Source organism: Urocampus carinirostris, chromosome 6, assembly GCF_059441175.1.
Source record: "Urocampus carinirostris isolate Australia breed hairy pipefish chromosome 6, RoL_Ucar_1.0, whole genome shotgun sequence".
In the NCBI taxonomy this organism is placed as follows: domain Eukaryota; kingdom Metazoa; phylum Chordata; class Actinopteri; order Syngnathiformes; family Syngnathidae; genus Urocampus; species Urocampus carinirostris.
The window spans coordinates 46,333,553-46,357,973 of NC_142354.1; the positions used below are offsets into that span (position 1 = coordinate 46,333,553).

At 44.1% G+C, this 24,421-nt stretch overlaps 1 protein-coding gene across 4 annotated transcripts in view; it reads left to right on the forward strand.

Annotated features, from left to right (window-relative positions):
* LOC148364906 (contactin-4-like) overlaps window positions 1-18,990 on the forward strand; it is a 70,628-nt gene extending 51,638 nt beyond the window's left edge. For all 4 annotated transcript variants that reach the window (XM_088339106.1, XM_088339105.1, XM_088339108.1 and 1 more), the window contains 12 exons: window positions 3,673-3,800; window positions 6,170-6,348; window positions 7,855-7,975; window positions 8,881-9,039; window positions 9,824-9,973; window positions 10,043-10,113; window positions 11,372-11,606; window positions 11,678-11,793; window positions 13,429-13,609; window positions 14,661-14,773; window positions 14,858-15,026; window positions 16,312-18,990. In XM_088339106.1, the coding sequence (XP_088195232.1) occupies window positions 3,673-3,800; window positions 6,170-6,348; window positions 7,855-7,975; window positions 8,881-9,039; window positions 9,824-9,973; window positions 10,043-10,113; window positions 11,372-11,606; window positions 11,678-11,793; window positions 13,429-13,609; window positions 14,661-14,773; window positions 14,858-15,026; window positions 16,312-16,403 (1,714 nt within the window). In that variant the 3' untranslated portion in view covers window positions 16,404-18,990. The remainder of the gene's footprint in view (window positions 1-3,672; window positions 3,801-6,169; window positions 6,349-7,854; window positions 7,976-8,880; window positions 9,040-9,823; window positions 9,974-10,042; window positions 10,114-11,371; window positions 11,607-11,677; window positions 11,794-13,428; window positions 13,610-14,660; window positions 14,774-14,857; window positions 15,027-16,311) is intronic.
* The last annotated feature ends 5,431 nt before the right edge of the window (window positions 18,991-24,421 follow it).

Here is a 24,421-nt window from a genome sequence, read left to right on the forward strand (position 1 = left end):
GAATATTGTGGAGAAAAAAGGTCAACTTTTCAGAATAAGAGCTGGAAATGATGTCGAGTTTTATAACTGACCCGAAGAATTTGCATGGTCAACGGAGGTCTCGTCACCCCGATTCTCTGAATGAAACGTTGTTGAGGAAATTGGCATTCCTTTCTTATGCAGCCAGTGCTCGTATCGATTGGCTTTCTGCGACAAAACCATCCCTTGTCAGGGGAAAACATTTGGAGAGTGGCGTAATGAACTGTTTTTCGATATCAAGAAAAATGCAAGCTTATACGATCTATACAAAACTCAGAATCGGAGGCTGTAAAACATTTGGACGCAAAATGTGCGCTTAGACAAGATGGTGCCGCATCTGTTGTCTCGCGAAAGGGCAACCAAACCGTTTCGGATAGAACTTTAACGAGGGAGCCGCTTCGATCGGCCCACAGCCGGCCGCGTTCCGACCATGGATGCTGAAGAATGGGCGCGACCTATTCATTCTGTCTACATGCGCTTAGACGATAGAAATATAGCCTAAGAGAAACGATTTGTGTCTTTCCTTTGTTCTCAAAAACCTCCGATTTTAAGGAAACGAGTTGGCTGATGCGAAGCGACCCGTTCCTGTTCCCTCTTAATATTTGCAGAAAGCTTCCTGCGATCGTCGGAATCTTAACCTGGATTTTCCCGAGCGTGCTCTATTGACCTTGTTAGCGAAGCGGGCCGACGCCGTGCGGCCGATCCTCGCCGGCGTTTGGGTCCGCGCGTATTCATGAGCCGTCTCCAAACGGTGACGCTAACAAATAGGTTTCGCATGTTCGATGGCTGGAGATGCTTTGTCGACATTTGAATAACAAAATGGAATCTAATAAGTACCGGTGGCTGGGACGTGCATTTCACAGCTTCAGTCGTGTCCTTTCTGAATGGACCCTCCCTATCTATTTTACGACATTTACCGCAGCCGGCTGCCAGACAATTGAAAAAAAGACAGTTTTCTGAGCCTGGCAACGAGTAACGGCTGAAACGGGATTGCTTAAATGCTTCAATCTGAAAACACATATATTGAAGCGACATAACCACGGGAAAAGCAATTGAAGAGGGCTGACAGAAGACAAGTATTGATGGACTAAAATAATTCATATCACACCATTCCGATATTTCTAATTAATACGCATTAAGGCATGAAAACGGAACCCGTTACTGGAACGCAATTAGTTTTCTTGGTAAGGATTACCGTCACGCTTTTATTATTTTATAACTCGACTGTTGTGACTATTTGCTGTGTTTCTAAATGACTCAACTTCTTTATAAATGCAAAAGCATTAGAATTAGAATATACCTTTATTGTCATTGTTCCAAAATGGGTTGAACATATTGTGACAACGAAATTCTTCAGATTCAGATTCAGATCTACTTTATTGTCATTCTAGTACACGTGTATACAGAACGAAATGTCCATTTGACCCGCACAGTTTCCTTGAATGTACAGATATAAATACAATGTTGTATTGAGTTGGAGTATTGAGTACTAATAATATACTCAATAATTATGGCTATGTATAGTATTTTACAGTAGCGCAAATAGTGCAAGAGGAGCAGCTAACCAGATGTGCAAAATGGGCAGTCAGGTAAACAAGTCAGGTAAACAGTAACAATAACACTGTTACAATAAGGCTGTAAGTACCATAGTGCAGAGAAACAGATGTGCAAGGAGTGGCTAGCTATAAAGAACTGCCAGTAGTGCAAAAATTGGACGTAAAGTGAGGATAGAAGAGAACAAAGAAGATATTTGTATTGTCCTTGTTGCAGGCTTTGTTTTTCTCCGAAGGGGGATGTATGAGGGACAGACAGAGATGGTCAGATCCAGGTGGGGGGGATCCTGTGTTTTTTCCCCTGCTTGCACATTCCACATATTGAATGAATTTGGGAAGTGCACTCCTTAAGCATGCCTGATTAAAGTCGCCGGCGACGATATAAGCTCCGTCCGGGTGTGCGAGCTGCTGTATATTGATAGCAGCGAGCAGGAGATTTGGCGCTATGCTAATGTTAGCATCCGGTGGAACGTCAACAGATATTCTGTGGAGAAATTGGTCAACTTTAAAGGAAATATTTGGAAAGAATGCTGATTTGTCATATAACTGACCTGACTCCTTGAAGCCCCAATAGTCCCAATTTGGCATTGTTGATAACATTGGATAGGGACACTTGGGAAAGACTTTGGTGCATGATATTAAACCTTCAAAGAGGAACTATTGTAGAAAACATTTGTCCTAGAACGCTGATTTATAAACAGTAACTGACCTAAAGGAACTCGTGTGACCAACAGAGGTCTTTACGCCCTGATTGTCCATATTTGACATAGTTACTTAGATGTAATATATAGTGTTGGCACTAATGCGTTACAAAGAACGAGTTCCTGGAACACACTTACTCTGAGCACTATAACAAGTTATTATTTCAATTATGTAACTCTTATGTTACTACCTTACTATGCAGCTGTATACGTGTGGAACATTAATCATAATGTCCCATTATTGTAGCGTATTCTGGCTTCACTTATATTGTCTCATACATTCCTTAATCTGGTAGAGACGCTACCTGAAGGGTCTTTGTATTTACCTACAAAGTACATCTGAATACATCCAATAACTATGGCGGCGCCGTCTTAGGCATAGAGTACAAAGATGCGTAATTTCTTCCCATATAGATATTCTCTCTATCGTGGTATATACTGTCACATAAAATACTGAATCCTGTTTGAGAATGTAATGGGTTCCTGTAATGGCTTCACATTGCACCAAAAAGACAGAGAGCAAGGACGCCCGCCTCTGGTAACGACATCTCGAAAATAATTCAAGGGAATTCAAAAGCACCATGAACAAATGTACCGGTGCCAGAGGCAAGGATTTGAATTCTCGAACCGGGATCCCCCAGACGCCAAACCCGATCTCTTGTAACGCTCACTCGGACCAAAAGTTTGTCTAAGGTGAAATCAAACGGAGGTCAGCCTCAAATATTTCATTGCTGATTCTTCGGACACCGCTTCTCCTCTACAAGGAAAATCAATTCGTTCCAGATAAAGCTTTCCCAGATCAAGTTGACTTGGAAAGAAAAATACTTTATACAAAGCGTAGGACAATGTTTCCAAATTATTGTCCAATGCTTAAACAACTTCAATCAATAGGAAGTGGGCAGAGTCAAGTACGCAACGGTTCACTGCTTAGACTACGCTAAGGTTGCTGGGGCTACGTAATCGCTATGCTAAAGCAAGCTAACGCTAAGCTAACCTTGAGATTGTAAGTTTGGCTAATGTTTTGTCGGGGTTAAGCGAGTGCTGATGTTTTCTTGAAAGACATTTGTCCTAGTCAGTATGGAGAATGTTTGTGATGTATTCGTTTTGTATGTTCAATGTGCTAAAACGTGCGAGGCTGCTCCTGACGCTGTCTGCGATCCATACGCTTAAGCTGGAGAATAAAGATGTCTCTATAGGAATTTGGGGACGCAAAACGGTCCGGAAAGATGAGGGATCCGTGTACCGTTCCTCGATCTCTTTTTCAAGCGAAGGGTCGTCTTTTTTTTTTCTCATACCATTCATTTGTTTGGCCTTTTTCGAAGTTCTCGGTCATTGAATAAAGTCCTGGCCTTGCATCTTTTGTTTTTGTTTTCAAACATCGCCCTATTTTTTCCTTTCAGGGTTTTTATAGCGGACGAAGGTCACCTTCGCATTTGGAACGCCAGCAAAGCAGATGCGGGTTCTTACACTTGCACGGCCAGAAACCAGTTTGGTGAAGCCAGCAGCACCGGAAAGCTCCTCGTGAAAGGTCATCCGCGTCTCTTAATTACTACCGCTCGCCAAAATTCTTACTTGCCCCAAGAGTCGGCTCCCTTGCTGAGTCTTATTTATTTACAAGATGTTCCTGGCTAAGCTAAAGCGTAGACTTGCACTATAGAGGGTTTGAATACAACAAAGACTTACTACATCTGGAGTGGCGTTACATATCAATTGCAATTGTCATTTTTTACATGCCTAAATGGACCAATAACCCGGTAGACGAGTATACTGATAACGAGGGCTAGTCGAAAGCAAATACTTACACTATATATGGATGCAGACAACTGTGACAACCACAATGTAGGAGGTTAAAAGGAGAGTTTTCCCCTAAACAATTCCTCTCCCATCGTTTTAACTCGTTACTAGATAGATAGATAGATACTTTATACATTCCCGTAGGGATATTCCCACTTCCAGCAGTATCCTTTTGTTGTTTATGAACAGATGAACAGGATGGCCTCGGGGTGCTGTGTTGTAGTTTAGCGACAGCAGAGTGGATGACGTCACACGCTTGTCCAAAAGTTGGACGTCCCTGCGGCAGATTGAAATCTTTGTGCCCAAGGTTACACCACCTCCTGTTCACCTAGATAGCAAGTCTGCCTCCGCTTCCCGCAGGCTTTTGTGTGTCTGTCTGCCCTAAAAGCGCTGAAGCCGGGTAGCTCCACGTTAGCGTCCGGGATGCTAGACGTGAGCCAGGTTTCTGTAAAAAACAGCAAACGGCACTCCCTGTACGCTTTGATATTTTTCACCAGCCCAGCCAGTTCGTCGGTCTTATTTGGTCGAGAATTCACGTTTCCCGTGATTACGGACGGTACAGAAGACTTATAACGCTGCTAGCCGCTTAGCCTTAGCTACGTCTCTGCAGCCACGATTGGGCCCCCTCATCACGCCACGCCGGCACGAGAATTCTTCAGGGCATGGAGTTGATTCCTCGACTAAACGTGCCTTAAACCCCATGGATAGAAAGTCATCCAAAGTGTAGTTGTCAAACGGGACGGAAAACAGCGAAGATAGAAGCAGACGCTTAAAACAAGAAATCACGAAAAGTGCAAAATAACACGGAGCTGCTGGAAAGGCTGCCGCTTTCTCCATCCGTCTCCTCTTTACTCTGGAACAGCAATTCAGAGCATAAGTTCTGGGACATTTACACATGCCATTTCATACAAATGTGATACAAGCAAACGACCCAGTGAGAGCATGTGCCCATCTCGAGCATTTTGGCCCTAGGGACAGAAAAGAAAAGGGAAATGTCTCGAATCGATTCAACCGATACACATACGGCTTTTTTCACGAGTAAGCCCGGGTTCGCACGTAAGGTTCGTCTCTCTACTCCGAGCCCCTCGGTGTTTCGGGGCTTAAAGTGGCAAGAGGCCAAAAAATGAAATGATTTCAGCGAGTGACAATCGGTAAGCGGCGCACGTACGTTTGATTTTCCCGGGGAGCCGCCGGCGTTGCGCGTCGACCGACGGCCTCGCCGCGTAAATAGAGCCGACGCACTTTATCCGTTGCCGGACGGCCTCCGGCTCATTACGGCGCCGGCGATTGTCTGCGGCAGACGTGCAAATATTACCGACGGGATTTCGTCCGTCGTGTCGGGCCCGCCCTATTCGAAGACGGCGTGCGCCATCGGGAAGCGAAGAGGGGCCATCGGGGGCGGCGCTAACGGGAGATGACGGGACGAGATTGCGATCGACTTTGCTCATTAAAAGGAGCGAGAACAATTGTCGGAAAGCGCCCGAAAACGAGCGCGAATCGGCTTTCGGAGGACTTTAGACTCCATCCGTTTACATTTTCGAGACGGTATCGTTAGAAAAGGCGCAAAGACGTTCGAGCGTCGGCTGCTTAGAAACTGGCAAACGACAACACACCGAATGCCTTTCGAGATACGTCATGAATGAATTCTGAGGTAACCAGTTTGGGTACAATACTATTCTAATTAGCTTTACAAACCCCTGCTACCCCAGAGGGGAAGCTAGAAAGAATAGAAAATGTGATGCAAGTATATTTGAATATTTCCAAAACATGCCCGAAAAACAGATCTTTTCAGGCGAACGAAATCCGATTCCTTAGCTTTGCGCATGAGACCGATTCCTTGAAAATCATCCGAGTGCGACCAGGCGGGGCTGGCGGTCTCCGCTCCGAGAGCCTCGGCCTGCAGTTCGACGGCTTTGCCGATGCGCGACTACCCGCGGTCCTCGCAGACCGAAGCGTCGGTCGACGATAGACGCGTAAGCCGGTCCGGACGCGTCTCGGAATCCCGGCAGGCCCAAAACCGTCTCGGCCGGGCCGGCTCCTTTAGCGGGCTTTCGACTCCTTGCCCCGAACCGTCGAGGAAGTATAACGTCGCTCTCGTCGCAGAGGCCACGCTCATCGTGGGCGCGCCGTCCGGCCGCATGGAGGCGAGGGCGGGCGAGAGCGTCCTCCTGCCTTGCCAAGTCAGACAGGATCCGGACCTGCAACTCCAGTTCACCTGGTTCTTCAACGAGCAGCTCGTCCGCTTCGGACGCCACGCGGGATTTCTGGAGAAAGTCGGCGGGGTAACCTTGCATAAAACATTGCTCTTCCCGGGCGGCACCGCGGCCATGTTTGTTTGGATCGGTGGACGATATTGTTTTTTTTTGGGGATACGTCTGGAGGAAAAGAATTCTTCTAAAACTAGAATGAAATCATTTAAAAAAATAGGAAACAAATCAACAAAGGGTATTTTGAAAAACGCGGAGGGGATAACTCTCATCTGTTTTTTTTTTTTTAGGGGATGCAAAAAAAAAACATTTCTTTTGATGTATTTCAATACAATTGTAGTCAGAAACAAATCCATTTTTTCTTTAACATACACTTTTTGACAATTTTGCAAGTTTCCCTGCTCTTCAATATGCTGTGCTTAAAAGAGACAACTTGTTGATGTCCGCTTTTTTCCCTTACGCGTGAGCATTTGCTCCTTAATGGAAAAAAAAACACATTTAGTAAAACTCATACTTCTAAATGAAAAAAAGGCAAAAAACCCCAAAACAAATAGATTTCAAAAATCATGAAAAAATACTTAGATTTTAACATATCTACAATATGTACCATATCTATGCTTTTTTGTTGCTTACTGTGCTGTGCTGTTCTAAAACATCCATCCGTTATCTGCGGGGCTTATCCTCAGTAGGGTTGCGGGGGTGTTGGAGCCCATCCCAGCTATCTTTTGGGCAGTGAAATGAAATGAAATGATCTGCATTTATATATAGCGCTTTTCAAGTCAATGACTTCCCAAAGCGCTCCACATTTCCCAATAGCGACCTTGCAGCCATGTAAGGCGCTAACCTGCTTATTGGGGGTATTAGGGGTTCAGTGTCTTACCCAAGGATACTTCGACATGTAAAACGGACGAGCCGGGATTCTAACTGGGATCCCTTGATCCCAAGACGAGCGCTCTATCTCCTGAGCTACTGCCGCCCCAGTGGGCAGGGGACACCCTCTACTGCTTACCAGCCAGTCGCAGGGCACACAGGGACAGACTACTCGCCCGCTCATTCACACCTAGGGACGATTTGGACCGGCCAATTCACCTGACATGCATGTTTTTGGAATGTGGGAGGAAACCGGAGTGCCCGGAGGAAACCCACGCGAGCACGGGGAGAACATGCAAACTCCACACAGGGGGTTCAATCTGATGACCTCAGAACTGTGCTGCACAATCGCTAACCACTGCTCCACCGTGCTGCCCGCTCTAAAAGATGCAGTGCCTTTAAGACAGACCTGGTCACTCCGGTCCTGGAGTGCCGCGTGTGCTGCATGATTTTTGAGTTTCTCTTCTTCAAATGGGGTCGAAGAAAAAAAAATCTCATCTTGTTAGCCGGGAGCTGTTAAAGGTCCTTCCGATTGGAATCTTCAGAGTCGGAGCAGGACCGGAGAGTCCGGGTCTGCTTTAAGAAAGAAAAGAGTCCGCGTCACTGCTCTGCTTTCGACCACGATGCTTCTCTCTGTGTCCCGTGGCGGCATCCTATTTGTAATTTAAGCGAGCGGAGCGCCTTTGACGGCTATTGTGATTTTCTCGGTAGCGGCGCTCGGCGGGGGACATCATGATCCGCAACGTCCAGCTGAAGCACGCCGGAAAATACACTTGCGCCGTCCACACCAAAGTGGACAGCGTCTCCGCGGCCGTCGACTTGCTAGTCAGAGGTGAGACGCTCTTTTTTTTCACTCTTTTTATTGCCCGACATCCCGGACCTCATGAAAAGCCGCAAGTAAACTCGATGTGGTCTTCGTACGAGCCTTACTGGATTCCGATTCTTACACAACCCTAAAAATCAACCGAGTTTGCGCTTTTTAAACCTTGCGCCGACCGGATGGGGAAGGGCCCTTCGGTGTCCGCACCCTCGACTTCAAAACGCCAATGGCGCCGTGGTTTTTTTTTTTAAATTTCGGAATATTTTTTTTTTTCTTTTGGTCCATTTTTGTTTTTTTTGTAGATGGGATTCTTGGGTTATTTTTTGGTCATGTTTTTTGACGTTTTTGGTCGTGTCTGCTGTTTTGTCTTCGGTCACTTTTTGTTAGGTTTGTATTTATTTTTCAGGATAAAAAGGAAAACGATTTATTTTTTGAAAAAGTACTGACAAACCTCCTATAATGTATTCTATAAATAATATTGGCAAAAACATGAACTGATTTATCTTCTGGAAGGTCTTCGTTCATGTTTCTAGACTGCGTCTCGTATTTAGAGCACATGCTTAGTGAAAAGAGCAGCTTGCTGTCTGAATCATTGTCCCCACCAAAACAATCATCTGCACTGTTATTAAAGCGGCAGTGTTAAAAACGGAGCTAAAGAGGTAGCTTGTAGCTCTTAATTGACGTTATTCATTCACTAAGTGGCCGTAAATGCTCACAAGGCTCACCGATGAAAACCAGATAAGATATATAGCAAATGATGTCGTTTCCGTGGAAACATGTTAACAGCTTAATTAAAAAGCTCCGAACCAATTGTCCGGTCCCCGGTGGCTGCGGGTGCCGTCTATTTCTCATTTCCATTCCTTCTCCCTCTTTCCATCGCCCCTCCCGACGCTTCGGTCGGGTTTTACCGTTCGCAGGTCCCCCGGGGGCCCCCGCCAGCATCCAAGTGGAAGAAATCACAGCGAGCACGGTCACGCTATCCTGGAGGCCCGGCGCCGATAATCACAGTCCAATTAGCGCGTACAGCATCCAGGCCCGGACGCACTTTTCCCTGGGGTGGCAGGCCGTGTCTACAGGTGAGCGTTTCCTCACCAGCTGTGACCTTTTCCGTGGCGTCGTTCCTCCTCCGGGTCCGAACCGGCTATATCGAGCCATGCCCAGCCGACAAGATTTCAGACACGGGCTGGGCGTGTAGCGAACGGGTTCCCAGGGAATGTGAGGGAAGGCAGGTGAAAAGAGGCCATAGGTAAGGTCGGGAAACAAATAGGGGGATGGAGGATCCGGGCCCAGAAAGCAACTAAAACCCCCTTCTACCCAGCATCACTTAGAAACCGGGTTGGGGCTGCAGGTGAAGGGGAAGGGTGTGCAAGGCCTGGAGGTGGACAGGCAAAATAGGGGGAAGAACACAGAGCAGCTGGGGCTTGCCTGGAAGGTGACCACAAGCCACCCCCTGTTACGCTAGGCTGGGGGTGTAGCATTTCGGTCTTTGAGGATATACAGAAAGAAGCGGGTAATGAGGACAGGGGAAATGGGGGTGGCGGGGAATAGGGGTTGACAACCAGTAGGGGGGAGTGGAATACACGGAAGCCACCACATGAGGTGACCACCAACAATCCCCTGCCACACTTGCATACCAACCCAGTCTGGGGATGTAGCAATCTGGGGAAAAGCACGAGTTCAGGAGGTGTCAGAGAACCTACAGAGAAGCCGAAGGAGCCGAAGGGTGGGGGGAGTGGACGTGTGGAGGGACGCGAAGGCGCACGGGAGTTAGCGACACGAGAAGGTGGGGAGGGTAAGGTACCTTAGGGTGCCCTTATGCACCATTTGAAGGTGATGCCCGTGATGTTTGTCCTTTTGCAGTCCCCCAGGTGGTGGGGGGCCAGCACCTGAGGGCCACAGTGGTGGAGCTGAACTCCTGGGTGGACTACGAGTTCAGAGTCCTGGCTAGCAACGCTCTGGGAACCGGAGAACCCAGCCGGCCTTCTAAGATGGCCAGGACCAAAGGAACATGTACGCCAGGAGTTATCGTCCTCGGTATTCTCCGATACGAGTCCTTCAGACCATTCCTTTGTTTTCCAGCTCCGAAGGTAACGCCGGCCAACGTTAGCGGTGGCGGCGGTAGTCGTTCCGAATTGGTCATCACCTGGGAGGTAAGCCTGCGTGCTCCGGGCAAGAACAAATATACAGTAATCCCTCGCTGTATCGAGGTTTATTCATCGCGGTTTCGCTACTTGGCGGATTTTCATGGTGTTGCCGCATTCTGATTGGCGAAACAGAGAGAAGTGCTTCCTATCGTCAACAAAGTTGATTTTCTAGACCCGCTCAACTTGCTCTGGAGCTAAATGTGGCTCTTTGGCGCTCCAGAGTTTGATTCTGGAAAACTATAGGATTTCTCTATGACAGAACCTGAAGGAAAATAACGTCCACATGACGGAGGAAATGTGTCACCTAAAGTAAGGCGGATGGTGTCCCTCATCCATACAGTTGCGCATTAAAACGGCAGGATCATTTTCAAAATTACAATTTGACAATACAGAAGTTACTCGTAAACATAGTGAAGTATTTATTTTTCAAACAAATACTTGAGCCTGTAAATTGCGCTTGTTCTCGACTAACGGATAATAAATAAACAAAAGTTTCTCCATCGCCCGAAGCCGACGGATTCATCCGATTCGATAAACGAGCCCGAAATGAACTCGCAGCTTTCGTTCGCCGCCAAAATAAACACAAAGTTTTACTTCGGCCGTGCGTACTTCAGCGCCAAACTGTGCCTTTGGGCTGAACCATGCAGCTTGGGGTTTACTTGGGGCCGACTCCCCAAAATCGAGTCTGCGCTCATTGCAAGTGCAGCGCCTAAATAAACGGCTTGGCGCCCAAAGTATGCATCTGAAGTATGAAACTGAACGAAAAGGCACAGAAAGGAAATCAAATTCTGAAGATAGTGAAAGATTTGGCCAAAAAGCAGAAGGAAAGTTTGATGAGTTTGCAAGCTATTGCTAAGAAGCAGAAATGACCCCTGACGTGAGGGAGTCGGGAGGAGGAAGCCGCGCATATTTAACACAGAGTAGGAAAACTACTTTCGATTTATTGATTTGGAGTTAAACGACCTGTTAAGGATTTTCTTTATCTTAATAATGACTTGAGTGCCGTGTAGTTTCTTAGAGAAGGAGAAACAAAAAACAGTGAGAGAAAAGCCCGACCGGACCGACTTAACGATTGACATTTTTAACCGGGCCCGGTCCCGAGACCTTACTTCTAAACGCCACCCATGACGAAAAGCAGGGGTTACTGTGTTGTATTGTGGCGCCTTTGGGCTCCCGTAGCGGTCAGATGTTGAATAAATGCCGATCGTAATACGTCCGCTTCGTTCGATGGACGGCAACTAATACGAGTGTCGATTCGGGTTAGCCGGTCCCAGAAGAGCTGCAGAACGGCGCCGGTTTTGGCTACGTGGTCGCCTTCAGACCCGTCGGCGCCACCAGCTGGATGCAGGCGGCGGTGCCGTGGCCCGACGCCTCCAAATACGTGTTCAAGAACGAAAGCCTTCGGCCGTTCTCGCCTTTTCGAGTCAAAGTGGGCGTGTACAACAACCAGGGGGAGGGGCCTTTCGGACGCAGCGTCACCGTCTACTCGGCCGAGGAAGGTGAGCGAGCCGGTAAACGTCCTCCGCCGTCAAGAACCGGCTCATCACGCCGCCCCGTTTTCCCACTTCAGAACCCGCGCGAGCCCCCACCGGGGTCCGAGCCAAGAGTCTGTCGGCCTCTCAGATTCAGGTTTGGTGGAAAGCGCCACCTTGGAACGCTAGCAAGGGAAGAGTGCTGGGATACCAGGTACAGTCATTTTTCATATTGATGCTCCATCTGCTGGTCACTTGCAGTGATGGCAGGTTTCCTGTAACATTATCAGAGGAAAGTCCTAAGATACTGTAAGGGAAATTCTGGTTGAAGTGTGCCTTTTATACGATATTCCATATTTTATACCCAATATACATTTAAACGTGTATATATTTTTGCCGCTGGGTACGTTCTGTTCCGGGAGAGTTGGACTCCCAAATTCCAAGTTTCTATTGCTCATTTATTATACTCGCACGCTATCTAGCGACCGCTGCATTTAAAGATGCGATTCCTGTCCGAACCAATCAGAAACCTTATCGTGTCCTCCAATCGGAATCTACAAGACCGTATAAAAAAGAGGCGCACGCTTCAGTCTGCGCAAGTATTTCATTTCAATTCAAGAACGCAACTTTGCCTTCTTTCGACGCGCTTGCTTTTCTTTCATAAACGAGTTTGATTGTAGCTTCAAAGTTTCTTTAGAACCCGACAGATAGCGCTTCCGTTTCTGGTGTTCGTGTTCAATGATGAGTTCGGGCGCATCGCACGACTTTCCATCTTTGTCTCTTTTCATTTTGCTTTTGCTACTCTACGGACATTTAAGCGTGTTAGAAAAACAAATAGGATAAAAACGTCCTTTCGAAATAAGTAACAAAAAATACACCACTTGAATTTTCTTCCGCTATTCTACGGAAGCCCGAGAGTGTCAAGATATCAAAATGTATCAAATCGACCTTTTGAAACATTTATTTGAGTTATGTCATAGTAAAATACTTTTGAAATTGATATGATTATTTTTTCATTTCCAAAGATCGTTTTGTTATCAATTTCATTTTTGCTAACGAAACATAAACGAATAATGCATTTTCAACTCAAAAAATAAAATAAACGGATAGCCAATAATTATGTATAATTCCATGCTATTTATTTAAAAAATCTAATGAAAACAATGTATTTCTTGTGACCGTTATTTTGTCTTTTATGAATTGCCTTTCGGGGGAAAAAAAAACTTTTGAGATGAGAGTGCTAAAATTGAGACGTAAAAGAACAAGCATTAAGCAATAGCGCTATCTCGTGTATCATTCCATGTTATTTATCGAAACATATTTTTTAATTTGTAATGGCCGTTGTTTTGATTTTAACGAATCGGATCTTGGCATTCTCGGGCTTTTGCTTATTCCCTGCTATCGGTGTTTAAAAATATGGAAGCCCATCTGTGACGGAACGCAATGGAAAAGAACGTCTTGAAATGAATAAGATTATAAAATATACATTAAAAAAATATTTTTCTTTTGAAGTCATTCCATCTTGTCACTCATGGGCTTCATACTTTGACATTTCCGGCTCCCTTCCGGCTTGTGTATTTCTGCAATTGTTCTTTTGTTTTTTGCAAAAGTAATCCCGCGCAAAGCAGCATGTGAAGCGAGACGAAAAATCGGGTGTGAAAAATTCAAGCCGGGAAAGAAAAGGAGTCAAATGATTTTGCGGACCCGAAGCGGAAGCGCTCTTTGCGCCTCGACGAGCAAAGCGACAAAGAAAAGAATGTGTCTGGCGGGCCGTCTCATTTCTTTTGCCTTTTTCTGCCACATGCCACGGTCACATGCCACGGTCCGCCTGTTCTGTGTGCTTTTCCAGTTGAGCTACCGGAGCGCAGGAGAAAAGGAAGAAGCGCCGCTGAGGACGTCGGGCAACCAAACCTGGACGCTGATCGGGGGCCTGAAAGGCGCCACGGCCTATCACGTGTCCGTCAGGGCCTACAACACGGCGGGGGCGGGGCCGGCCAGCGCCGCCGTCCACGTCACCACCAAAAAACCACGTAGGACCTCCTAAACAATTTCCATCGCCTTTAAAATACAACGACCTCAACCTTCTTCACGATGAGATGCGACTCTGACTCTGCTTCCGACTCTAACGCTTACCCAAGAGGAGCCGTACTGAATTCAAAACGTTGTTCCTCTCTGTCGCCCTCTCCTGGCTTCAAGTCATGATCGCAGCCTCGGTCGGGTCGTTTTTGATGCGCGTTTTTAGAAGCGCTTGAAAAAAATTCTTCTTTTCTCATCTTTTTGAAGGTTTGGGTCAGCGATTGGACTTTACTAGATGCAGGCCTTTCCCTATTTTCACCACGTTCATGCTAAAAACACAGGGACGAGCCCCCTTTCCTCGAACCTGATGTGTTCCGCCCCGAACAGCTCTGACAAAAGTAAGATAAAAGCAGATAGGGACAGTCGAAAATAAAGCGTAAAGGCTCTTAGAACTGCAGCACGGCGACGCAGTGATTAGCGCGTGTGAGGCACAGTTCTGAGGTCATGAGATCGAACCCCCTGTGTGGAGTTTGCATGTTCTCCCCGTGCTTGCGCGGGTTTCCTTCGGGCACTCGGGTTTCCTCCCACATTCCAAAAACACGCATGTCAGGTGAATTGGCCGGTCCAAATTGCCCCTAGGTGGGAATGAGTTGTCTGTCCCTGTGTGCCCTGCGACTGGCTGGCAAGCAGTTCAGTGTGTCCCCTGCCCACTGCCCGAGGATGGCTGGGATGGGCTCCAGCACCCCCGTGACCCTACTGTGGATAAGCGGTGCAGATCATGGATGGCTTTTAGAACTCGGTTGGGCAATGTGAACACATCCTTATGAGAGAAAATATCGAACTTTCAACTTTTTGAAGGATATTTCAAACAACGCATCCCAACTCTTCCCCTCGCTCCAATGGTAAAGTTAACCATATCTCCAACCCTACCGTAGTTTGAACCCTAACCCTTTCTCCAAAAGTAACCCGAACTCCAACAGTAGCTCCAATCCCGTCCCTAACCCTCTCACCCCAAAGCTAACCTAAACCCTGACCCTCAGTGTTTTTCTGATTTTCCCCTGGCAGCACCCAGCCGACCTCCCGCCAAGGTCGTGTGGAACGCTTCCGACTCCAAGATCATCTTAAACTGGGAGAAAGTCAAAGCGCTGGAGAACGAGTCGGAAGTCACCGGTTACAAAGTAAAAAGGGGGGGAAAAAAAGAAAACTCCTTTTTTTGTTTTCTCTTTCCTGCTTCTCAACCGTTTTTTTTCCTTCTCTGGCAGGTTTTGTACAAAAAGAGCCGTCACAGTCCCGCCAACGTGATGGAGACCAACGGGACCTCGTTGGAGCTCTCCTTGCCCACCGACGAGGACTACCTGGTCCAGGTCCGGGCCTTCGGCGAAGGAGGCGAGGGAAGCACCAGCCCGCAGATCACCATACCGAGATTAGACGGTCAGTCGCGCGCGTCTCCCTCAAACTTGACTCGAGAGACCCCCCTCGCTAAGTGGGGACGCCCCGATACGGTTTCCTCCGACTCCATTCTCCCTTTTCCCTACCCGATGTCCTGGGACGGCCAATATGAGTAAGAGAGAAAGTAAAAAGATAAAGAGAGAGTGACAGAGGGACAAAAATTGACAGAAGGAAAAAGATGATGAGGGAAAAAGGAAAGAGAGAAATTGTTTAGAGAGAGAAAGAATAGTCTGCTTTTACATTGAGGCAGCAGTAGCTCAGGACGTAGCGCAGGTTCGAGTTCTTTGTGGAAATGTCCTTACGCGGGACACCAAAACCCTAATGCTCCCCATAAGCAGGTGGACGCCTCTCAGGGCTGATGTTGCTAATTTGACCCATTTACCCATGTGTGTAAATGGGTCAAATTGCATAGCGGTTAAACTGCTATACACATGCAGTCCATTTACCATATTTGTTCAAATTCTAACAGTAGAATGTCCTTCTCTGTTTTATTCTGTATTTTTTTGGGGCGGCAGTAGCTCAGGAGGTAGAGCGATCGTTTTAGGATTAAGGGATCCCAGTTCGAATCCCGGCTTGTCCGTGTTACTTGTCGAAGTGTCCTTGGGTAAGACATTGAACCCCCAATTACCCCCAATAAGCAGGTTAGCGCCTTACATGGCTGCACGGCCGCTATTGGGAAATGTGAAGTACAATGTAAAGCGCTTTGGAAAGTCATTGACTTGAAAAGCGCTATAGAAATGCAGATCATTTCATTTTCATTTCATTTTTTTTTTTACTGAATCGGCGTTGTCCCTGTGCTGTCCTGCAGGGGGCAACGCGCGGTCACGTCATCGCAAAAATTCTGAAAGGGCTGCGCAGAAATACGAGAAAAACCCAGCCACAGCAATATTACAAAAATACTAAAGAAATACTACAAATATACTACTATGGGGATTCTACAAAAATACTACCGAAATACTGCGATGGAAATAATTGAAAACTTATACAGAGGTACTACAAAAATACCACTACGGCGATTCTATAAAAAAAATACTACGAAAGTATTATTATGACAGAAATACAACCAAAGACATATAACAACGGAAATAAAACAAAAATATTCGGATTACTTGATGCAATTAAATGTTACCGGGAACTTTAATTGGGTATTTTCGGAATAAAATGCTGCCGTTACTCTCCTGTCCCGCAGGGGTCAACTCGCCATTTTAGCGTCGATTTTATTTTGTATTCGGGGACTAAAAATTGTGGTTCCTGTTTTGTCCTGCAGGGGGAAACGCGCTCGGCTCGGCCTCCAAAGTGTCCACCCTGTCGGCTCTCAGCACCATCGCGCTCTCCTTCACCGCCAGGACATCTTTATGACAGACAAACTACGTCAAGACGGAAAAAACGAACGCCACCTTGTTACCCAAGCCAGAAAACCACCACTATCTGGAGGACGTTCCGTGCTCGACTGGACATTCTTGGGACTTTTTTTTCAGCAGTCGGGCTATAAACTGGCGGTACGAGGACATTTGACCACAAAGAAGACGATTTGCCGACGCGTCGTAAAAAAGACGAGCTCGTCGGGAAACGATCTAGTTTTCGGTTTACAAGAATATTCGATTGAATTCTATTTATACGGGACTGAGAATATTGAGTTGTGATGAAAATTCCGAACCGTCCCCAAAAACTGGCTCTATCGGCTCGTCTCGCTGAAAAGAACCGACTGATGGGAACCTTGGCTCTTTTTTGAGAGCTGTCACATTCGTGAACGACACATCGCTATCTCGAAGGGAACCGGCTCCTGCCCTTCTTACAAAAAGCTGCTCCATGAACATCATCAAGGGAGACGGTTCCTTTTTTGGTGAGGAGCCGGCACCTGAGGTTAGGGTTAGGGTTAGGGGGCTTATAGAGCCGTTCCGTTCAGCAAATAATCATCGTTATCTCGAAGGGAAGCGGTTCCCTTTTGTGCGGGTAGCCGATTCTTGTCGTTCACTTCAAAGAGTTGGTTCTTCGAGCCGTTATATATGTGAAAGACGCGTCGCTGTATCGAAGGGAGCCGGCTCTTTGAAGTGAACGACGAGAGCCGTTACGTTCGCACCTGACCCAACACGATCACGGAGGGAGCGGCCTCCTATTGTTCATTTCAAAGAGCCGGCTCTTGGAGCCGTATCGTTTGGCAAATCAAACATCGCTCCCTGTAAGGGCTTTGTCCTTTATAAAAAAATTGTAAGTAAATCAAGAAAAATGTCATCCTTTCTGGATTCACAACAAACCAAGTCAAATAAAACCAGCCTTTTATTGTTTTAATAATGAAACTCCAATCTGCCAATTAGGATAGAGTAAAAAGTTGAAGCGTAAGCCTTCTTCCCTGATAATAACAGACGCGCTTGTGTCCGTTTCCTCTACAGCGTATGACTTTTTTCTTTTTTGGATTGCATCCGAAAATAAAAGTTCTTGTTCTCATTTCCCCCGTTTATTGGAATATTCCCGTTTTGAAATATCAAAGTAGTACGTGAATGCGTTTAACAAAAAAATAATTCACTTGGATGCCAGCCACAGGGGGAAAAGAAAAAGTCAACAGTCTACTTGAAAAGGATTTATCCAAATAACCCTTTTTAGTGCCATATTTCCAAACTACAAAATGGCTTTGCCTGCTTCAAAAAAGATAAAAGAAAATATCTACATTTTGCCTGATTCAAAACAAAAGAATTCACTTTGATGCGAGACCTTTTTAGGGACAACTTACAGGGGTTAAAAAATGCAAGTTAGCGGTGGCTTAGATAGATAGACGGATGGATTGATACTTTATTCATCCCTGTAGGAGAGTTCACACTTCCAGCAGTATCCTTTTGTTGTTTATTAAAAGATGAACAGGATGGCCTCGGGGTGCTGTGTTGTAGTTAGCAACAGCGGAGTGCACGAGGTCACACGCTAGGCCAAAAGTGGAAATCTTTGTGCCCAGGGTTACACCGTCTCGTCTTCATGTAGATAGCGAGTCCGCCTCCTCTCCGCTTCCCGCAGGCTTTTGTGTCTCTGTCTGTCCTAACATCGCGCCGGGTAGATTCACGTTAGCGTCCAGGATGCTAGATGTGAGCCACGTTTCCGTAAAACTCAGCAAACTGCACTCCTCGTGCCCTTTGATATTTTTCACAAGCACAGCCAGTTCGTCGGTCTTATTGGTAGAGAGTTCACATTTCAAATGATTACGGACGGTTCCGAGGGCCTTTAACGCCGCTAGCCGCTTAGCCTTCACCTTAGCTCCGGTTAAGAAGCAGACACCTAAAACAATAAGTCACAAAAAGAGCTAAATGACACAGAGCTACTGGAAAGGCTGCCGCTCGCGGCGGCGCCTAAGATGTAATTGCTAATGTAATGCTTGCAATAGTGTGATCAAAATCAACCTTTTACATGCCGTATTGTCCAGACTAAAAATTACATTTGGTTTAGAAAAAAATACACTCAAGAAAAATGACAAGTTGCACTCGATTAGAATACATTTGGCAAAACCGAAGAATTCCCTTTGATGTCAGTCCCCTTTCGGGCACGAATCCCAGAACAAGAAAAAAACAAAAACATTGGAGGTCAAGGGTTGGCATGCAAAAGTTTCATTAAAATAAACATTTTCATTGGCGTCTATTTTTTTTTTTTTTAAACGAAATGGCCCCCTCCCAAAAACAAACAAGATCGACGTCCCAGATAATGACGACGCGGGTTTTCGGAATCAAAAAAAACGTGAGTACTCTCAAAGTGTCCATTTGGAATATTCACGCCGGAAAAGAGGAAGTGGGATTTATATGCATTTAGTAAAACAAAAACATTTTTTTCTAAACAGCCTGTTTTCAAAACAAATCACTAAAAAGAACTACAGGTTAACGAACGGTTGACTTGCAAAGAAAACGGTCCTATTTTAGATGCATATTTTCCATAGTAAACACAACACTTGGCCCTAAAAAAAAAACCATTTTCACAAAAATACGAGGAAAACCACAAAGGAAAAAGATTTTTTTTAAAAACCGACCCAAAAAAACAAGAAAAAAGGCCAAAAAAAGCAAGTCATTAGCTCCTATACTGGAAACTAGCATAGCACTCATCTTATTCGGCGCACTTTTCTTGTCAAAATAAATGAATAGGATTGGGCTGAAAAAGATATTCAAAGTCAAAGAAAAGCACTAGTTGAGGCTGCTAACGCATACCTGTCAACCTCAGCTGACGTCGACATCGTCGATGCTTGCAAATCCCCTTATACCGCAATCATCTTTACAAACGCACTTAGTTCCTTTTTACTCAGTAGGTAGAATTATAAAAAGCTCATTCGTGTAAGCAAGTCGATTTGATTTACGAAGTAAAGAAAATCGACGGCATCCTAGTTCGTATCACTTGCAATTAATTCACTGTGGCTTATTATAGGATCACCTTTCCTAGTATAGCGCAACAGTATTAGAGATCCACAATGACTTTTTTGTCTGCTACCGTTGACCGAGATCGTCCGGATTAGAGCACAAATGGGGGCGAAAACGGATCGTTTGAAGAAAAAGGAGGCTTTTTTTTTATGATTGTGAAATGATCAAAAAAACGTTTTGACAGGTATGCTCAAATTAGGCCAAAAGTCTCTTTGGCTCAAGTCAAGTGACTTTCCACCGACGGAATGAAAAAGTGCGACGTGTAGTCTGTAAAATACGGTCCTTAAATGTCTTGAAAGGAAAACGCCAGCAACGTGGCGGGCAAAGTGTCTCGATTAAGGGAAATCGAAGAAAGTGCGTTACATGGGAAGGCGTTAACGTCTTTGGCAAACGCAACCCACTTTTTCTTTAGCTTAGCCGTCTTTGCCTTGTGTGTGCCTGACTTGAAAATCCTCAGGACCGTTTAGAGCCTTAATGTCATGTCAACGGAAGACAGTAGAATGTTTACAGACGCCTGCGTCGCGGCCCGACGAAGCTCGTAGCAAAGCTAGCGGAGAATCGAGATATCGTGTAAAATACGCTTTTGTACACTTGAAATCATTTCTAAAGGGAAGACAAAACTGTTGTTAAAAAAAAAAAAAAAGCAGCGTCCGTGGGTATTTGTTTTTGCTTGCCCGTTGGCTTGAACGGCTCCAGTTTTGAGTATGTGGTCTGAGCAAACCTCGTTGCCACGTCCCTGCATTTGTCTAAACGCTGTAAACTTCCTCTCAGGCTTTGTCCTCTTTTCCCTGTTAATAAAAGCAGAAGGATTCAAACGACAACAGTCCACTCGTTTGTCGGTGTCCCCGACGTGAAAGACGCAAACTCAAAAACACAGGGAATAAAACGGTGACAGTGGGTTATGATAACGTCCTCAAAAACAGAAACAACTTTGGCCAGGGAGGAGCGGGGATCGGAGCCATGGTGGCCAAATATTTAATTCTTTTTTGAGATAGAGCCGTAAAACAAAATCAGGTTAGGGTTAGGGTTAGAGGGTTAGGGTTAAAGGGTTAGGGTTAGGAAACAATCTTTCTTTCCCAAGTTCCCCTAAATCTGAGGCCCTTGGGAAAGGAAGGTTTGCACTGGCCATTCAGGATACTGGAGCCTTTCTTGTTTTACATGCGTTTGTTTAGTCCATTTGGAAAGAGAGTGTTCAGTTTTATTATCCAGTGTTTTTCTTCTTGCGTCCAATTGCTGTTTGTTTGTAGGCCCCATATTTCTAGTGCCTGTAGTCCATGGTGTAGGAAGTGGGCTACTAAGTGTGTGTCTGTTTCCCTGTTGTTTTTGATGTTATAAATGTGTTGCGCTAATCTACATCTGATTGAATTTCCTGTCTCTCCTATATATTTAATGTCACAGTGTTTACACTTGATGACATATATACAGTTTTCCGAATTAGGTGTGAGTGTTTGTTTAATCAGGTAGTTTGTGTTGGTGACGGTGTTCCTAACTGTGGTGGCTTGTTTGTAGAATGTGGGGCCACAAAGGGGGTTAGTTAGTATTTTTCCATCCAGCGTTTTACTGCTGTTAATCCTGCGAATGTGTTTAAGAGGTTAATATGTCGAAAATCTCTAAAAAACATAAAGGGGTTAATATGTCGAAAATGTCGATAAAACACAAAGGGGTTAGTTAGTATGTAGAAAATGTCAAAAAAACACAAAGGGGTTAGTATGTCGAAAAAGTCGAAAAAACACAAAGGGGTTAGTATGTCGAAAATCTCGAAAAAACACAAAGGGGTTAGTATGGCGAAAATGTCGAAAAAACAAAGGGGTTAGTATGTCGAAAATGTCGAAAAAACACAAAGGGTTTAGTATGTCGAAAATGGCAAAAAAACACAAAGGGGTTAATATGTCGAAAATCTCGAAAAAACACAAAGGGGTTAGTATGTCGAAAATATCGAAAAAACATAAAGGGGTTAGTATGTCGAAAATATCGAAAAAACATAAAGGGGTTAATATGTCGAAAATGTCGAAAAAACATAAAGGGGTTAATATGTCAAATGTCGATAAAACACAAAGGGGTTAGTTAGTATGTAGAAAATGTCAAAAAAACACAAAGGGGTTAGTATGTCGAAAAAGTCGAAAAAACACAAAGGGGTTAGTATGTCGAAAATCTCGAAAAAACACAAAGGGGTTAGTATGGCGAAAATGTCGAAAAAACAAAGGGGTTAGTATGTCGAAAATGTCGAAAAAACACAAAGGGTTTAGTATGTCGAAAATGGCAAAAAAACACAAAGGGGTTAATATGTCGAAAATCTCGAAAAAACACAAAGGGGTTAGTATGTCGAAAATATCGAAAAAACATAAAGGGGTTAGTATGTGGAAAATGTCGAAAAAACACAAAGGGGTTAGTATGTGGAAAATGTCGAAAAAACACAAAGGGGTTAGTATGTCGAAAATGTCAAAAAAACACAAAGGGGTTAGTACGTAAAAAAGGTTGAAAAAATACACGTAGAAAAAACACAAAGGGGTTAGTATGTCGAAAATGTCGAAAAAACGGAAAGGGGTTAGTATGTCGAAAATGTTGAAAAAAAACAAAGGGGTTAGTATGTCGAAAATGTCAAAAAAACACAAAGGGGTTAGTATGTCGAAAATGTCGAAAAAACACAAAGGGGTTAGTATGTCGAAAATGTCGAAAAAACACAAAGGGGTTAGTATGTCGAAAATGTTGAAAAAACACAAAGGGGTTAGTATGTCAAATGTCTAAAAAACACAAAGGGGTTAGTATGTCGAAAATGTCGAAAAAACACAAAGGGGTTAGTACGTCGAAAACGTTGAAAAAATACACGTAGGAAAAACACAAAGGGGTTAGTATGTCGAAAATGTTGAAAAAACACAAAGGGGTTAGTATGTCAAATGTCTAAAAAACACAAAGGGGTTAATATGTCGAAAATGTCGAAAAAACACAAAGGGGTTAGTACGTCAAAAACGTTGAAAAAATACACGTAGGAAAAACACAAAGGGGTTAGTATGTCGAAAATGTCTAAAGAACACAAAGGGGTTAGTATGTCGAAAATGTCAAAAAACACAAAGGGGTTAGTATGTCGAAAAACTCGGAAAAAGCACAAAGGGGTTAGTATGTCGAAAAAGGTTAAAAAAACACAAAGGGGTTAGTATGTCGAAAATGTCGAAAAAACACAAAGGGGTTAGTATGTCGAAAATGTCAAAAAAACAAAAAGGGGTTAGTATGTCGAAAATGTCGAAAAAACACAAAGGGGTTAGTACGTCGAAAACGTTGAAAAAATACACGTAGAAAAAACACAAAGGGGTTACTATGTCGAAAATGTCGAAAAAACAGAAAGGGGTTAGTATGTCGAAAATGTCGAAAAAACACAAAGGGGTTAGTATGTCGAAAATATCGAAAAAACAGGAAGGGGTTAGTATGTCGATAATGTCTTAAAAACACAAAGGGGTTACTATTTCGAAAATGTCGAAAAAACAGAAAGGGGTTAGTATGTCGAAAATGTCGAAAAAACAGAAAGGGGTTATTTTGTCGAAAATGTCGAAAAGACACAAAGGGGTTAGTATGTCGAAAATGTCAAAAAACACAAAGGGGTTAGTTAGTATGTAGAAAATGTCAAAAAAACACAAAGGGGTTAGTATGTCGAAAAAGTCGAAAAAACACAAAGGGGTTAGTATGTCGAAAATCTCGAAAAAACACAAAGGGGTTAGTATGGCGAAAATGTCGAAAAAACAAAGGGGTTAGTATGTCGAAAATGTCGAAAAAACACAAAGGGTTTAGTATGTCGAAAATGGCAAAAAAACACAAAGGGGTTAATATGTCGAAAATCTCGAAAAAACACAAAGGGGTTAGTATGTCGAAAATATCGAAAAAACATAAAGGGGTTAGTATGTCGAAAATATCGAAAAAACATAAAGGGGTTAATATGTCGAAAATGTCGAAAAAACATAAAGGGGTTAATATGTCAAATGTCGATAAAACACAAAGGGGTTAGTTAGTATGTAGAAAATGTCAAAAAAACACAAAGGGGTTAGTATGTCGAAAAAGTCGAAAAAACACAAAGGGGTTAGTATGTCGAAAATCTCGAAAAAACACAAAGGGGTTAGTATGGCGAAAATGTCGAAAAAACAAAGGGGTTAGTATGTCGAAAATGTCGAAAAAACACAAAGGGTTTAGTATGTCGAAAATGGCAAAAAAACACAAAGGGGTTAATATGTCGAAAATCTCGAAAAAACACAAAGGGGTTAGTATGTCGAAAATATCGAAAAAACATAAAGGGGTTAGTATGTGGAAAATGTCGAAAAAACACAAAGGGGTTAGTATGTGGAAAATGTCGAAAAAACACAAAGGGGTTAGTATGTCGAAAATGTCAAAAAAACACAAAGGGGTTAGTACGTAAAAAAGGTTGAAAAAATACACGTAGAAAAAACACAAAGGGGTTAGTATGTCGAAAATGTCGAAAAAACGGAAAGGGGTTAGTATGTCGAAAATGTTGAAAAAAAACAAAGGGGTTAGTATGTCGAAAATGTCAAAAAAACACAAAGGGGTTAGTATGTCGAAAATGTCGAAAAAACACAAAGGGGTTAGTATGTCGAAAATGTCGAAAAAACACAAAGGGGTTAGTATGTCGAAAATGTTGAAAAAACACAAAGGGGTTAGTATGTCAAATGTCTAAAAAACACAAAGGGGTTAGTATGTCGAAAATGTCGAAAAAACACAAAGGGGTTAGTACGTCGAAAACGTTGAAAAAATACACGTAGGAAAAACACAAAGGGGTTAGTATGTCGAAAATGTTGAAAAAACACAAAGGGGTTAGTATGTCAAATGTCTAAAAAACACAAAGGGGTTAATATGTCGAAAATGTCGAAAAAACACAAAGGGGTTAGTACGTCAAAAACGTTGAAAAAATACACGTAGGAAAAACACAAAGGGGTTAGTATGTCGAAAATGTCTAAAGAACACAAAGGGGTTAGTATGTCGAAAATGTCAAAAAAC